We start from the raw sequence: 14,014 nt of genomic DNA, 5'->3' as shown, positions 1-14,014 counted from the left end.
AGTTGACACTGAAAGGTTGTATTTCATGCTTTGCGCAGGTCTGGAACCAACAAGACCCTGAACAGCTTCTACCCCCAACCCATGACTGATAAATAGCTAGTTCAATAGGTAACCAAATAGCTACCCGGAATATATGCATTGGCTCTTTTTGGCCAATTTTTTATTTTTTTTACCCATCACATAAGCTGCTGCTACTGTTTACTATCTGTAATTTTATTCCTAGTTATTTGTTAAATGTACATATTTACCTCAATACCCCTGCACATCGACTCGGTACTGATACCCTGTGTATATAGCCAAGTTATCTTTACTCATTGTGTATTTATTATTGCTTTTATTATTACGTGATACACTTTTTAAAAGTATTTATCTATTTTCTTTCTCTATTCGTTGTTGGGAAAGGCCCGTAAGTAAGCATTTCACTGTTAGTCTACACTTGTTGTTTACAAGCATGTGACGAATAGAATTTGATTTGATATTTTCAATAGGGAAAGAGTGCTTCCGTACTCCGCTCGTTCTCGCTTGCGTAGATTGAGTTGAAAACGTGACTTTGCCGTGTCTCAAGGCGCGCGCATCAGGTAGCCTTGACCATATAAACCATCCGGATTTGGGAATAATAAAACGCACAACCAGAACATAGTGAAAACCGGTGAAGCAAGCAAGCAAGCCTGCTGCAAAGTGAGTAATGAGTTACGTTTTGCTCTCTGTGACTATGCCGAGTTGGGAGGTTTTGACTGTTGAATTAGTTTTAGCAATTGGGTCGTTTTTGAAATGCGATGGCAATGCCATTTAGGAAATAATAAACTTGTAGGCTATTTTGGTATCATCCCATTCTAAATCAACTAATTTGGCAGTTTAATGACGACTATCAGTAACATTTGAACTATCTACTAACCCTAAACTTTGTCCTAGCCCTATAACTCTAACCTTAGCCCTTATCATAACCCTTATTCTAAAACATTACCCTACAACCCTAATCTAACTTCAGGAAGCAGTTGCTTATTAACAGTTTGTTAATAGTGTGACCACCAGATGGACTATCCAAATAAAGTGTGACTAATCATTTTTACCAATATGATAACTTTGCGCATACTACAAAGTAGGATCAATGAGTTTACCCAGCTAACTTTGATGAACAACCATAAATAACTATTGATTTTCTGGTTCATTAAGAAAGCTAAACTTGGATATGCGTTTTTGGTTGTTGAGTCAATTACACCATGCCCAAAATAAAACGTTAATTCAGAACATTTAGGGGAGCTATTTGGCTAACTCCTTGATCCTGCTTTGTAGTTCGTACACCCTACAGGTGTGGTGGTGCATTTATGCTTGAGGGTGCTGTACTACGGTCATTTTGCAACCCAATCACTACAACTGTTATTGGGTTGTTGCTGAATGTTTACTCTGCATCATTTGTATCTAATGAAGGAATTTCCTTTTATATATTCTAAAATACATAAACATATGTTGTTTTAGTAGTTTATAACATCTCAAAGTGGATTCTACTAGACGCTATACGGCACATAAACAGTATAGTATGATTGTGGAAGAAATTAGAGGGAAATAACAAGAGGAGTAAAGAAACGAAGGACAATAACATGTAAGAAAGTAAGTATTGAAAATAGGCTCAATTTATGTAAGGATTTATGCATTTGTGGAATAATAGAGCTGTTTTGTGATCAAGTAAAAACTGTGCAGAATCCTTTAGTTCGATTTTCACCAAGAGCTTGGAAGGTTCCCAAATACATTCTACAAGGGCATGGAGAGGGTCTAGTATAATGTCATTGACACAATTGTTAAAACAGAGTGTGTTATTTATAAGCCTCTACAATGCCTCTTTGATAATTTCATAGCAAGTGGCAGGTGAAGTGGGACATTCATTCATTTGTAATGAGAAAATAGTGCCCCACTTCATCTACTAAATTGCCCCACTGCAACTGAAAGACACACTTTAGCAAAAGTAAGGGTCTGATGTTGTTTTAGGTATTGTAGCAACCACTGAATAATCCATTATCCACTTGTTTTCATCATAAACATGTAGATTAAGACCGTAATTAATGAACATAAACATTACTTGAGTAGGGTAGGCTGATTTTGATGGTCTACATAGCGATTTACCAAAAGTGTCCCTATAATGCTGACTTCACCCTCGGAGTAGTAACACCACAGATGCTCAAATCTAAGGTTGTTAACCCTTTAACCTTTCATTTACTAAAGTGATATTATTAATCAATTTTGCTCACAATTTAATTTCCCTTCATGTAAATTGAGTAACACGCATGACACTTTGTATTTAGACACACTAAATGATCAATGGAATCGTTAAATGACTAAATGGGATTGACTAATCTGAAGGGAATGTTCAAGGTCCTTGTATATCTTTGTAATGAGTGATTTTCAAACGTGTTTGATGTGTACGTATTTGTAATTTTAAAGTGTTTTTCATGGTTGCAAAGGCAAAGGACGCAAATGCCACCGCAATTGCAGTAGCAATTAGCAAGAGTAAGCAATTCTTTCATTATCATTACTTAACACAATATAATGTTCCATAGTATTGTAGAATCAATAGGTTGAAGACCAATTGGTTTATTTCGTAAGCAACTTTGGCACACATTTCAGCACCATAGACAGTGCAACTGCTAATGTGTCTCTGATACAGACTCCTTTCAAAAAGACGAAGACTTACTCATCTGAGTCATCAAAAAGCTTTGCTTAAAACGGATAACTTTGAAATTCGGATGCCAAGAATGCCAAGCTTTTGTTAAACTTTTCTTTAAGTCCAGCAGACGTCAGGGAAATGCTAGCCTACATTCTTTATTTACAGATGGCCAACACACTGAGACCCTGGTTGATCCTTGTCGTCCTCGTCCTGGGCGTGCTGGTTTGTCTGGGCACTTTCACGGATGCCTACTTTACCAAGCCAGTGAGCCCCGACCACAACGCGCCTCCGGAGGAATGGGCCAGATACAACACAGCGCTGCGACACTACATCAACCTCATCAATAGACAGAGGTGAGTGAGTTCAGCACTCTGTAGGTTAGCATTTTATCTACACGGGAAAACCTTGTCTTAGATATGGCACGAGAGTCTGATATAATGCAATGTTTCAGCCTATTGGGGGGGGGGAACAATTTCTCAAACCAGTTTTATGGGAACGGAACCTCCCACTGACAATCAATAGACTCAGCATATGCCTTCACTAAATTTGTTTTCAAAGGTAAAAAAATAAAAAATCCATCTGCCAAATTACAATAAAATGTTGCTGATATTCTGAAGAGGGTTAAATTACCACTATAGCCAAGGTCACAGAAGAAGCTCTGAGGGGACAAGAGATATTTGAATTAATCCTGAGGATAATGATATTCTCTTGGCTCTCCAAGTTCATGTCCTGTCTCTGTGCCTTGGGGGCAAAAGGAAAGCACAACAGGATTTGCCCCTGTCTCTCATTACAATTGAGTCTGTGTGTCTGCGACACTGCATCAACCTCATCACTAGATAGAGGTGAGTGAGTTCAGCACTCTGTAGGCTAACATGTTATAATCAGGGGAACACCTTGTCTGAGATATGGCACGAGAGTCAGAGATAATGCAATGTTTCAGCCTATTGCAGGGGGGGGGGACAATTTCTCAAACCAGTTCTATGGGAATGGAACCTCCTACTGACAATCAATAAACTGATAGCATATTCCTTCATTCAATTTGAATACAAAGGCAACAAAAAAATCCCAATACCTAAATTCCAATCAAATGTTGCTGATGTTCTTAAGAGGGTCAAATTACCACTATTAGCCAAGGTCACGGGAGAAGTTCTGAAGGGACAAGAGATATTTGAATTAATCCCGAGGATAATGATATTCTCTTGGCACTCCAAACAGGCAGTTGTTCTGAACACTGTTATAACATAACTTCATTCCAGTTTTGGCAAGACACATATGCAGCAGCATTACACAGACAGAGAGATTAGTGTTTAGAGAACAGAGTGTAGTTATTTCAAATAATGATGGTATGAACAGAAAAGAAAAGGAGCCTGGTTTTGCTCTAGGCATTAAGTTAATGTCCTGTCTTTGTGTTTTGTGTGTGTGTGGGGGGGGCTTTACAAGGTGGCCGTCTTTGTAAGTAAGAATGTGCTCTTAACTGACTTGCCTGATTAAAAAAAGGTTAAATAAAATAAAAAAATATGTGCAGATATGTGCACTACGACATTTCCCACTCTCTCTCTCTCACTCTCACTCTCACTCTCTCTCTCTCTCTCTCTCTCTCTGTGTGTGCTGTGTCCACTGAGCCTTTGGGCGTGCCCTGCAACCTCATTGGATAACACTGGGCCGGCCTCTTGCTAGCTGTCACTCAAATGTGAGGGGCTGAAGCTCATTGGCTAGAACTCAAATTCCTAGGGGGCAGGCACACGTGGTGGGAAATTTAGGGAAAAATGCACAGCACAGCTTCAAGAAAACAGTTGCTTTCTAACTAGGGATTTCGTGGCTAATTGAGGTAAGACAGTAATTCTGCTCATAGATTATGCATGTAAGAACTACACATGGACACATTCAGCGCAAAGCGGGAGGTTTAAAAAATACTTTCTTAGTCGCCAAAATATCGGAGCATGTCTTTAAGTGGGCTGGAGCTGTCAATGCACTACAAGGGCTGTGTGCCATGCAGTTCAGCCCCTCTTGTTCTCACACAAAGGGAGATTCACTCCTCATTGGCAAAGCATTGATTTAAGTGATTTAAAGATGATTTAAAAGCTGTGTCACTCTCTGTGGGACCGAGGATTGCTTGCCTTGCTGAGCATTGGGCATTGGACTTTAAAATCTCTCCTTGTTTAGAGCTAATTGCTTGAGATATGTGTTCTTGCCTCTGGAGATAAAAAGGGTATAGGCGAGTAGTGAGTACACACACTAGGGCAAGGATCCACATTACATTCAGCCGTGGGCCTATTTTTCCTTGGGCGGATGGTCGGGGAGCCAGAACATCGTTCTAAACCATTTGCACACTGCAAATGAACAGCGAGAATCCCAAACAGATATGGTTTTTGACAAAAATAAATGCCTCTCTATTTATGCGTGGGAATACTTGGGAACACACAGTACCAGTCAAAAGTTTGGACACACCAACTCATTGAGGTTTTTCTTTATTTGTACTATTTTCTACATTGTAGAATATTAGTGAAGACTTTAAAACGATGAAATAACACATATGGAATCATGTAGTAACCAAAAAAAGTGTTAAACAAATCAAAATATATTTTAGATTCTTCAAAGTTTCCACCCTTTGCCTTGATGACATTCTCTCAACCAGCTTCATGTGGAATGCTTTTCCTTTCCAACAGTCTTGAAGGAGTTCCCACATATGTTGAGCACTTGTTAGCATCTTTTCCTTCACTCTGCGGCCCATCTCATCCCAAACCATCTCAATTGGGTTGAGGTTGGGTGATTGTGGAGGCCAGGTCATCTGATGCAGCACTCCATCACTTTCCTTGGTCAAATAGCCCTTACACATCCCGGAGGTGTGTTTTGGGACCTTGTCCTGTTAAAAAACAAATGATAGTCCCACTAAGCACAAACCAGATGGGATGGTGTTCCGCTGCAGAATGCTGTGGTAGTCATGCTGGTTAAGTGTGTCTTGAACAAGGCAAAGGGTGGCTACATTGAAGAATCTCAAATATATTTGTTTAACACTTTTTTGGTTACTACATGATTCCCAATGTGTTATTTAATAGTTTTGATGTCTTCACTATTATTCTACAATATAGAAAATAGCAAAACAAATAAAAACCCTGGAATGAGTAGGTTTGTCCAAACTTTTGACTGGTACTGTATTTCCTAAAATAAAATCACTTTGAGCTGATTTCCTGTTGATTTTACAGTCTTTTATGTTCAACAATGAAAATTATATATATTTTTTGCTCAGAAAACTTGTGGGCCAAATAAAATCACCGGCCCACCGGCTGCCTATTGGGGAACCCGGCAGTAGGGTATTCACACCATTAATGTCTGCGTAGTTTATTGAAACTTTGGCTCTTTCTCAATACATTTTTCTCCGATTCCTGGCATCCTCTCGCCTCTTTCTTAAAACGCATTGGAGAAGGAGTTCTGAAGGGAAGGACCTTGGATCTTCTCTTCCAGCACTCAGAAAGACTAATTGCCTTGCAATTCATGGGTCTGTCAACGATCAGGTTGCCAGGCTATTCATCGCGACAAGGGGACATGATATGATCTTAAGACCCCTGTTAGCACACTCCAGCAAGTAATGTACATCTCTTGGTGACATACAGCATGTGATGGTCTCTGTGTCCAATAGGTATGGAAAGAGATCTGCACTTGAGTCAGCTCTGGGGTGGTTGCTGTTCAGAGATGAGTCGGAAGGCGATTTAACACAACGGTGAGAGGATGAAGAGACTGAGGGAAAGGGTGATTCAACGTGACTGTCTGCTCTTTGTTACAACAGACTCATCATACCTTGAGTATATCAACATGACCCATGCATACACCCGCAGTAGGAATGTGACAGTCCACTCAGAGATTCCTAAAAGTAGTGCCCACACTGGATAGCAATATCTAAGTTTGATCACTAGATATGGAGTTTAGTGAGTTTGGAAGGCCAGCTACTGACTTTCTGTGTCTTTTTCTAACAGTTTGGGTGGCAGTGATCTCGGATAAATCTGGGTCCCGTCTCACTGGCATGCTGTTCCACTCAAATGGTGGGCCTTACAACAACTCAAATAGGCTGCTCAACTGGCAACCTTCACTGGACTGTGTGGCCCACTATTTATGTTCAACATCTCTGTCTCTCTTTCTCACTCTCTCATTCCAACACATAATTGTCTATTTTTGGTTGTTGACATAATTTGTAATTAAATTCAACAATGAATAATACATAAATGTGTTATAATACATCTTGTCACAGTGAATTTTGTTGAAAGCCTTTCCGTTTCTGTGACTCAACAGATAAGCAAACCAATATTTATATCCAAAAGCCATGATTGGAAATGATCCTAGACCAACCACCACTTCAGGCATATTATTAAACATGGTTACAAGAGTAATATCATTGTTTGTGACATATTCATACCACTAGGTGACAGTATATTACAAGGAAAATGCTCTCTGTACGTTATTTGCCATTGGAACTTGTAATTTATGCATTAGACCACATATTCTACTGACCTTGCTGCAGGACGTGGCCAGCCTACACATTTACCATAATTCCTCACAACGGTCTCAAAAAGAGTAGGGAACTATTGAAGTATCATCATTTTAATACAGTATCCTATGCTGAAGATGAAACTCATCATTTTGAAACTTTTGGACACAGTATAGTGTACTATTTCCTTACTTTGTTTATGGTACATTGTATATTGCACTGTCTTATCACGTGTGATATTTAGATATTTAAGTAATCTAGACTCAAGACCTGCACGACAAGAAGCATTCAAACCGCAGTTCGGTGGGTTCTGCACTGTGGCACACATACTGTTTTCCCTTTAATCTTCAGCAACGGTGCTCAGGGATTTGACATTTCAGCCGCGCCGTCTTCGCTCTCGTCTCGAATTGGACAGTGGGAACAACAGAAGCAAGGTAACCTAATATGAGCTCATAAAGTAGTGATTTGTTGAACAGAAAGAATGGTTATTGATATAGAAGATGATAATTTCTTGTCGCTATCGTTTTCTTTGTGTCCCGGCTATTTAAAATCGATTGTGATTCCGCGGTGATGCGCCCGTGGCACCAGGTGGTTTGTTTTACCCTAGAATCTATCATATTACGAATGAATGGATTGGACATTGTGAATTATTGATAGTGGTGGCATCGCAATATCAATCATGTTGATCGTGCACATGATAGCATATTCCTGGCACTTTACCCCCTCTAGCTTAGGCTACGGTTATTACGCAGGCGCCTATTGGTGTGCATACAAAGCCCACAGATGGTGAGGAATAGTCTAAGAGAAAAGCATTTAAGCAAAAGCACAAGCTATTTCTGATTTATTTTCTTATCCCACGTACCGCACTCAATAGCTGCCAAGTTGTGTGAGGAGATACAATGTAGTCTAACCCGTGTCCGGTCTTCCATCCTTTGCGCTTGTGAATTAGAATACTATACTACTGACTTTACAAGTTAATGATGGATTATCAATCATACTTTTGGAAATGTACTTGTGACTGGGAGAGAATGGCTGTTTTAATAGCAGAATTCCAGACCTTATGTAGCCATAAGGATAGTCGGATCGGACATCATGTGCACCTGTTCCCTGGTGCATGCTCACGTCACTCCCTACGCACCACATTTCTCTTTCAGTTTTAATGTGAATATATGAATAAACAAACAAATGATCATGTGTAATTTGGTTCTGAGAGTAATAGCCTACAGCTTATTGGGTAATGACATTGTAGCAAATATGAGGGGTAACCGCGACCGGGACTCGAACCCGGGTCCACGACTGTCAAGCAAACACTTTAACCCAGGGATGGGCGTTTGCGAGCAAAACACTTTAGCGGCCCCCCTTTTGACAGTGGAGTAAAAAATATAAATTTTAGAGTTTATTTCCTGCAATTCCGTACTTGGCACAGACTTCAGTTCAACATCAGGTTGGTTCAGTTGTCAACTAAGGAGAAATCAACAAAACATTTCACTGTCATTGGATTTAGATAAAATGTTTGGTGAATTTTTTTCCCTTTACATTTTTTACTTTTAGCAATTCCAATCAGTTTTCCACAAATATATGTTTTGTTGAAATAACGTGGAAACTCAACCTTACCATTCAATCAGAACATCATACCTGGTGGATGGGACCATGATTTAAACACATTCATTTTTGACATCTCTTCTAACAAGGTAATTGGGAGAGGGTGTAGTCTAGCCCAGGGTTTCCCAAACTCTGTCCTGCCCCCCTTTTCAACCATCATAGTGTCCTTTGTTACTTTACACTCAAACTTACATTGAGATGGTTATGTCTAAAATCATAGATCATATCATATTAGGTGTTTGGGTTGAGATGAGCTTCAGCAGTTATTCAAGTCTTCTAATACAGTTTTTCCAAATCACTCTGGCGGATTTACACATCAAAACTGTAATAGGTCTTATTCTGGAGTGCTTTTAGCTCAGCTTAAAGGAACTTCATCCTTCTTAATAGTCTCCCTTTTGAGAACTTGCAGCTGCAACAGGATTTTTGGCGGGTTTGACAGCTGTGTGATGCTGCATGATCAATGAGCTCCACAGAAATGTGACCTAAGCACTTCCTTACACAGCATGAAAACACTGCCAGATTTGGGGTGATTCTCAATTAGTAAAAAGTATATCCTCTCCTAGACTCCTCTGTCATCCTCTCCTCTGTGACCGGGAAACCGATAAGTAGTCGCCATATGAAGGAGTGTCAATTCGTTAATAAGAAGCAAATTGAGGAGTTTGCTCCTCTACTTGATTGCCTCCCCCGGCGAAGGATGTTCAGGTGTATCCTACTGTGGAAGAGTTTTGAAATCCGCCACACCCCCTTTGAAACAGCTGTTGTTTTATCGGATGAGAAAATCACGCACACATTTCAAAACAACATGCTACTTATCCATTTATTAATGTCTTGCACAACTAGCTACATTTCATTTGACCATTTTACAGATGTATTTTGGGGTTCTACATCTGTACACGTAATTTGCCTGATGACACACTACAGTAGGGTAGCCTCATTTCATATACAAGCGCGTTTGTTTCCACATTTCCTCTCCTCCTCACCTTGATTAACTTGGACCTTTTTCAAAAGGAGGCGAGGAGAAGATAGGACAGAGGAGAGGACTTGAGGAATAGAGGAAATCTAATTGAGATTCTCCCACAGTCTTAAGCCTCCCTCACTTCCTCCTTCTATCGTTACTTCTCTTCTTCCTTGAGGCAATGACTGCAAAGGTAACCAGTTTATTCATTCACCAATCCAACCGTGTCAGATCAGTGGTTAAGGAAGGAAGGAGCTGTAAAATATTTAAGCAGGGCCTAGGGCAGCCTCAAATCTCACAACTATAATGTTTTGATGGGGTAACCTAACTTAGCAGGCGTAAAGTAAATGCATGAAACAAGACCCCCACCCCCTACTGCAGGGATCATCAACTTGTTTTCTTGAGCGGATGGTCAGGGGGCCGGGAACATACTTAGAAATCATTTGTATAATGAAAATTGACCGCACAAATCCCAAACAGATATAATATTTGACGAAAACATAATCATTTCAAACCTTGCTCACATTTGTATACGATCACATATACAGTATCTCTCTATTATGCGTGGGAATACTTTGGAACAGATTTCCAAAATAAAAATCACTAAGGAGCTGATTTGCTGGTGTTTTTATAGTCTTTTATGTCCAACAAAATCAAACTTGGGGGCGTGGGCCGTGGGCCACCAGTTGAGGAACCCTGCCCTACTCTACATACTGTTGACGAGAAGAACAAAACTGTCCGTAGAGGTTTTCTTCTGCACTGTTTAACCAATCCAGTAAATGTGGATGAGGAAGTTGCATCCCAGGCTCTCTTTCCATTTCCTTGAAAACTGGAACATCCGGTTGTTGACAACTCAGCAGAGGCTATGATGGGGTAGTGTAATTTGTTTTGGTGAAGCTACTCTGAAAATGTAGTTTACCAAGCTACCAATTACTTCACACTGGAAGAAGTTAAGATACACTAACACTAGCCTTTATATAAAAAACTATACAAATATAGTTTACTTAAATAGATTCTCCCCGGTACTTTTTTATATTTTTTAGCCAGTAGTTCGGAATGTAGTGCTCACATGCCAAAAGTGGTCCCCAAAAATGGCATATTACATCACATATGTGCAGATATGTGCACCAGGTCATTGCTCTCACTCTGTTGTGTGTGCATCTTGCTCATTGTCTAGAACTTAAATTGCTAGGGGGCTGGCCCACATGGGGGAAATTTTGTGGGAAATGTTGCAGCACAGCTTCCAGAAACAGTCGCTTTCAAACTAGTTGATTTCGTGGCTAATTGAGGTAAGACATTCATTCTGCTCATAGATTATGAATGTATGAACTACACATTGACATATCCAGCCCAAAGCGGGAGGTTTAAAACATTTCCGGAGCCTGTCTTTAATGTCTTTAAGTAAAGTACTTTGAAAAACTACTATGTGAAAAATAATCATATCTAAATCTGAAATGTTATAGATTACAAATTGTCTGATTTTAATAACAGAATGTGTAATTTAGCCGATTAAACACAAAAAAACAGTTTCAAGTGACAATTAGGCAGGTCTGCTGTAAATGTAAAAAATAAAAAAAAAAAAGGATATTCTTGCCTACTTTGCAAAAAATAGTGTGTAGTTCCAGTAGTTAGCTACACCGCTACATGGCAACAAAGTAACTACTGAAAACACTATCAAGATTTTAATTTGGTTCAACTACCACCAAGCTACTGAAAATGTGTAGTTAAATTACTAATTGAACTACATATATTTCACTACTCCCCAACACTGGATCCTAGATCATTAGCCCAGAACTAAAATCTCACGTAATTTGTACCTTTTATGTTTCTTTAGCCTGCCCACGAAAGGTTTTTGTCTACTTCTATCTTGAATACCAAACCTAATTGTGCCTATATTCATATGAACTATTCTTCTTATGTCGCTCCATAGCGCTGTATCCTTAGCTGTAGGGAGATACTGTGTTGCTGAGGAACAACCGAGCCTCCCAGGCTTTGATTTCTTCTCTGGCTGAATCAGCTGTCGGCAGAGAAAGTGCAGAGGTAAGGCCAGAGATGGAAGAGGAAGCAAGACACCCCACTGACTGTTTTTTTTCTGCTTCAATAAAAGTCAATGACTTCCTCCCCACTGACTGTTTTTTTCGGCTTCAATAAAAGTCAATGAGCTAAGTACACCAGACCCAGCTGCTATTGCGTTGGTGTCTATGGGAGACCCACCCCGTTAAGTAGACCGGAACTGCATTTTTTTCCAATGGTAAATGGCCCTTAGTGAACTATCTTCATTTATCCACCATATTTGGTAGGGCCTCCATATAGCCCTTCGTACATCAGCTGATATCTCAAAGTGCTGTACAGAAACCCAGCCTAAAACCCCAAACAGCAAGCAATGCAGGTGTAGAAGCACGGTGGCTAGGAAAAACTCCCTAGAAAGGCCAAAACCTAGGAAGAAACCTAGAGAGGAACCAGGCTATGTGGGGCTAACCGGCGACGGTGTAACGCATCTATTCCAGTGGCACCCCTCCGTCCTTCGCCCCACATTTAAAGCAACTGGAAAACGTCCATGGCAGGCACTGTTGTCACCTTAGCTTGCTACATAAGGAATTATAGAAAGCACGAGCACCACCACCAATCAGTTTACACCACAGCGCACACACCAGTCGTTACTATGACAACTAGTGTAATCCGATTTGGTCACTTTTAATTTGCTGTTTGGACAGTCAGTTCCAAAACGGATTTTAACAACTGATTTGAGTATTAGGGCCTGCAGTGTGAACAATGCTTATGTCATCCCTGTCACTACCACAACAGATCAGTCTGGATGAATTTAGAGTTCGTAACCATGGTGACACAGCTACTGTAAAATGGGCTGGACTACTGCATTATTTTTTATGGATTGGCTCTATAGGGACAGGAGTTTTACTTGAGGTGAGCTCATGTGCTCTGGAAAAACTCAGGGCCACTAGATCCAAGACGGTATAGTATAAAGATAGGCAGAAGCTACTTCTCCAATAGAATTCCCGATCACACTTGTAGGCGATGTCATGGTGATGTTGGCTAGCTAAACTCATGTGCAAAAACATGTTGTCTCTCGCTAAACTGCGCGTGTGCAGGTTGTCAAATCAAAGGCACTCCTTCGATATAAAGTTGTTTTTGACGGAAATGAAAACGTGTCAGTTTGTCATTTTCATGAGCTGGAGTAATAACATGTTCAACTAATTACTTTTCTCGGATGTAGGTTGTGCCTTTGGATTTTGGGAAAACTAACAACTAAGTAATGATTTTTCACCTTTCTTACCACCTGTTTCCACCCAATTGGCGACAGATTTGAATGCGAATATTCTAAAATCCCCACGAAGAAAATATGCCTATATTCCCACCAGTGGTGTTTCCACCAAACGGACTTGTTGCGGATACAAATGAGTGCAGGATGAGGTAGTGCACACAACATGTTAAGTTTTCATGTACCGAATAAAAATCTAACGTTTTTATGTGTTTCCATCACATTTTCAATTCCATCGCAAAAACTGTTGCGTTAAATAGTAAATGTACCTACTCTGGTTTTGGCACCTGTGCTCTAGCCAGCAGCTCACAGATACAGTGCGGGTTGGCTGTGCAGGTTGGCTAGTCTACATGCTGAGATTATTATGAATAAGAGCGATGTCACCATAAAAAGACCCTCGATATTTATTGGAAAGGAGCATCAAGCTCATCACCGTGCACTTTCACCACCCCTTGAAAGTTCCATCATACTTTATCTAATCTGTATCCTAATAAATTGCATGCTTTCCCAAATCATAGTGGGAGGAACACACAATATATCATCGCGTGACTCCCAAGTTTACTTTGATATGATGTTTATTATATCAACATTTGCGCGTTAAGGCATGTCCATTGCCATTTCTCGCACAATTCATTTTCCAGGTGCAAAAAGAGCCCATCATGTCGAACGAACAAATGATCTGTCTGCATTTATAACATTGTACCTAGACTTCCTGTTTCCATCACAGCTGTCAGGATGTTTTATTATATGGTATGAAGTAAAGTACTTGCATAAAATTTGTGGATGGAAATGTGGTTACTGATTTCTCAAACCCCCAAATCCCGGCTTGGCTTGCTTGGTCTGTTTCACAAGCGTTCCCGGAAGTCTAACGATTGTTGCACCTCAGGGTTTAGAAACTTTGTGACTAGAGTTTCACATTACAGCTTTGCATTTGAAGGCCTCATATCGTATCTGATCATATTATACTGTATTGTATATCGTATTGTGTATCGTGTATTATAAACTGGGTGGCTAGAACCCTGAATGCTGATTGGCTGACAG

General features: G+C 40.1%; 2 protein-coding genes across 4 annotated transcripts in view; both read left to right on the top strand.

The window, feature by feature from the left end:
- Positions 1 to 548: 548 nt before the first annotated feature.
- On the top strand, positions 549 to 6,891 carry LOC115106178 (peptide Y-like). 2 transcript variants are annotated; one of them, XM_029628741.2, is made up of 5 exons: positions 549 to 678; positions 2,457 to 2,502; positions 2,825 to 3,012; positions 6,297 to 6,377; positions 6,631 to 6,891. In XM_029628741.2, the coding sequence occupies exons 3-5, from the start codon at positions 2,825 to 2,827 to the stop codon at positions 6,653 to 6,655; spliced, it is 294 nt and encodes a 97-aa protein (XP_029484601.2). In that variant the 5' UTR covers positions 549 to 678; positions 2,457 to 2,502; the 3' UTR covers positions 6,656 to 6,891. The 2 variants fall into 2 exon arrangements, with proteins under 2 accessions (XP_029484601.2, XP_029484600.2); XM_029628740.2 differs by lacking the exon at positions 2,457 to 2,502 and having other exon boundaries at positions 551 to 678.
- Positions 6,892 to 7,188: 297 nt separating this feature from the next.
- The window catches only part of mpp2b (MAGUK p55 scaffold protein 2b), a 54,218-nt gene continuing 47,392 nt past the window's right edge, over positions 7,189 to 14,014 (top strand). For both annotated transcript variants that reach the window (XM_029629335.2, XM_029629334.2), the window contains exon 1: positions 7,189 to 7,573. The gene's annotated coding sequence lies outside the window, so the exon portion shown is untranslated. The remainder of the gene's footprint in view (positions 7,574 to 14,014) is intronic.

This window comes from Oncorhynchus nerka, linkage group LG23, assembly GCF_034236695.1.
Source record: "Oncorhynchus nerka isolate Pitt River linkage group LG23, Oner_Uvic_2.0, whole genome shotgun sequence".
Taxonomy (NCBI): Eukaryota; Metazoa; Chordata; class Actinopteri; order Salmoniformes; family Salmonidae; genus Oncorhynchus; species Oncorhynchus nerka.
This window is presented reverse-complemented; position numbering and strand designations above follow the sequence as displayed.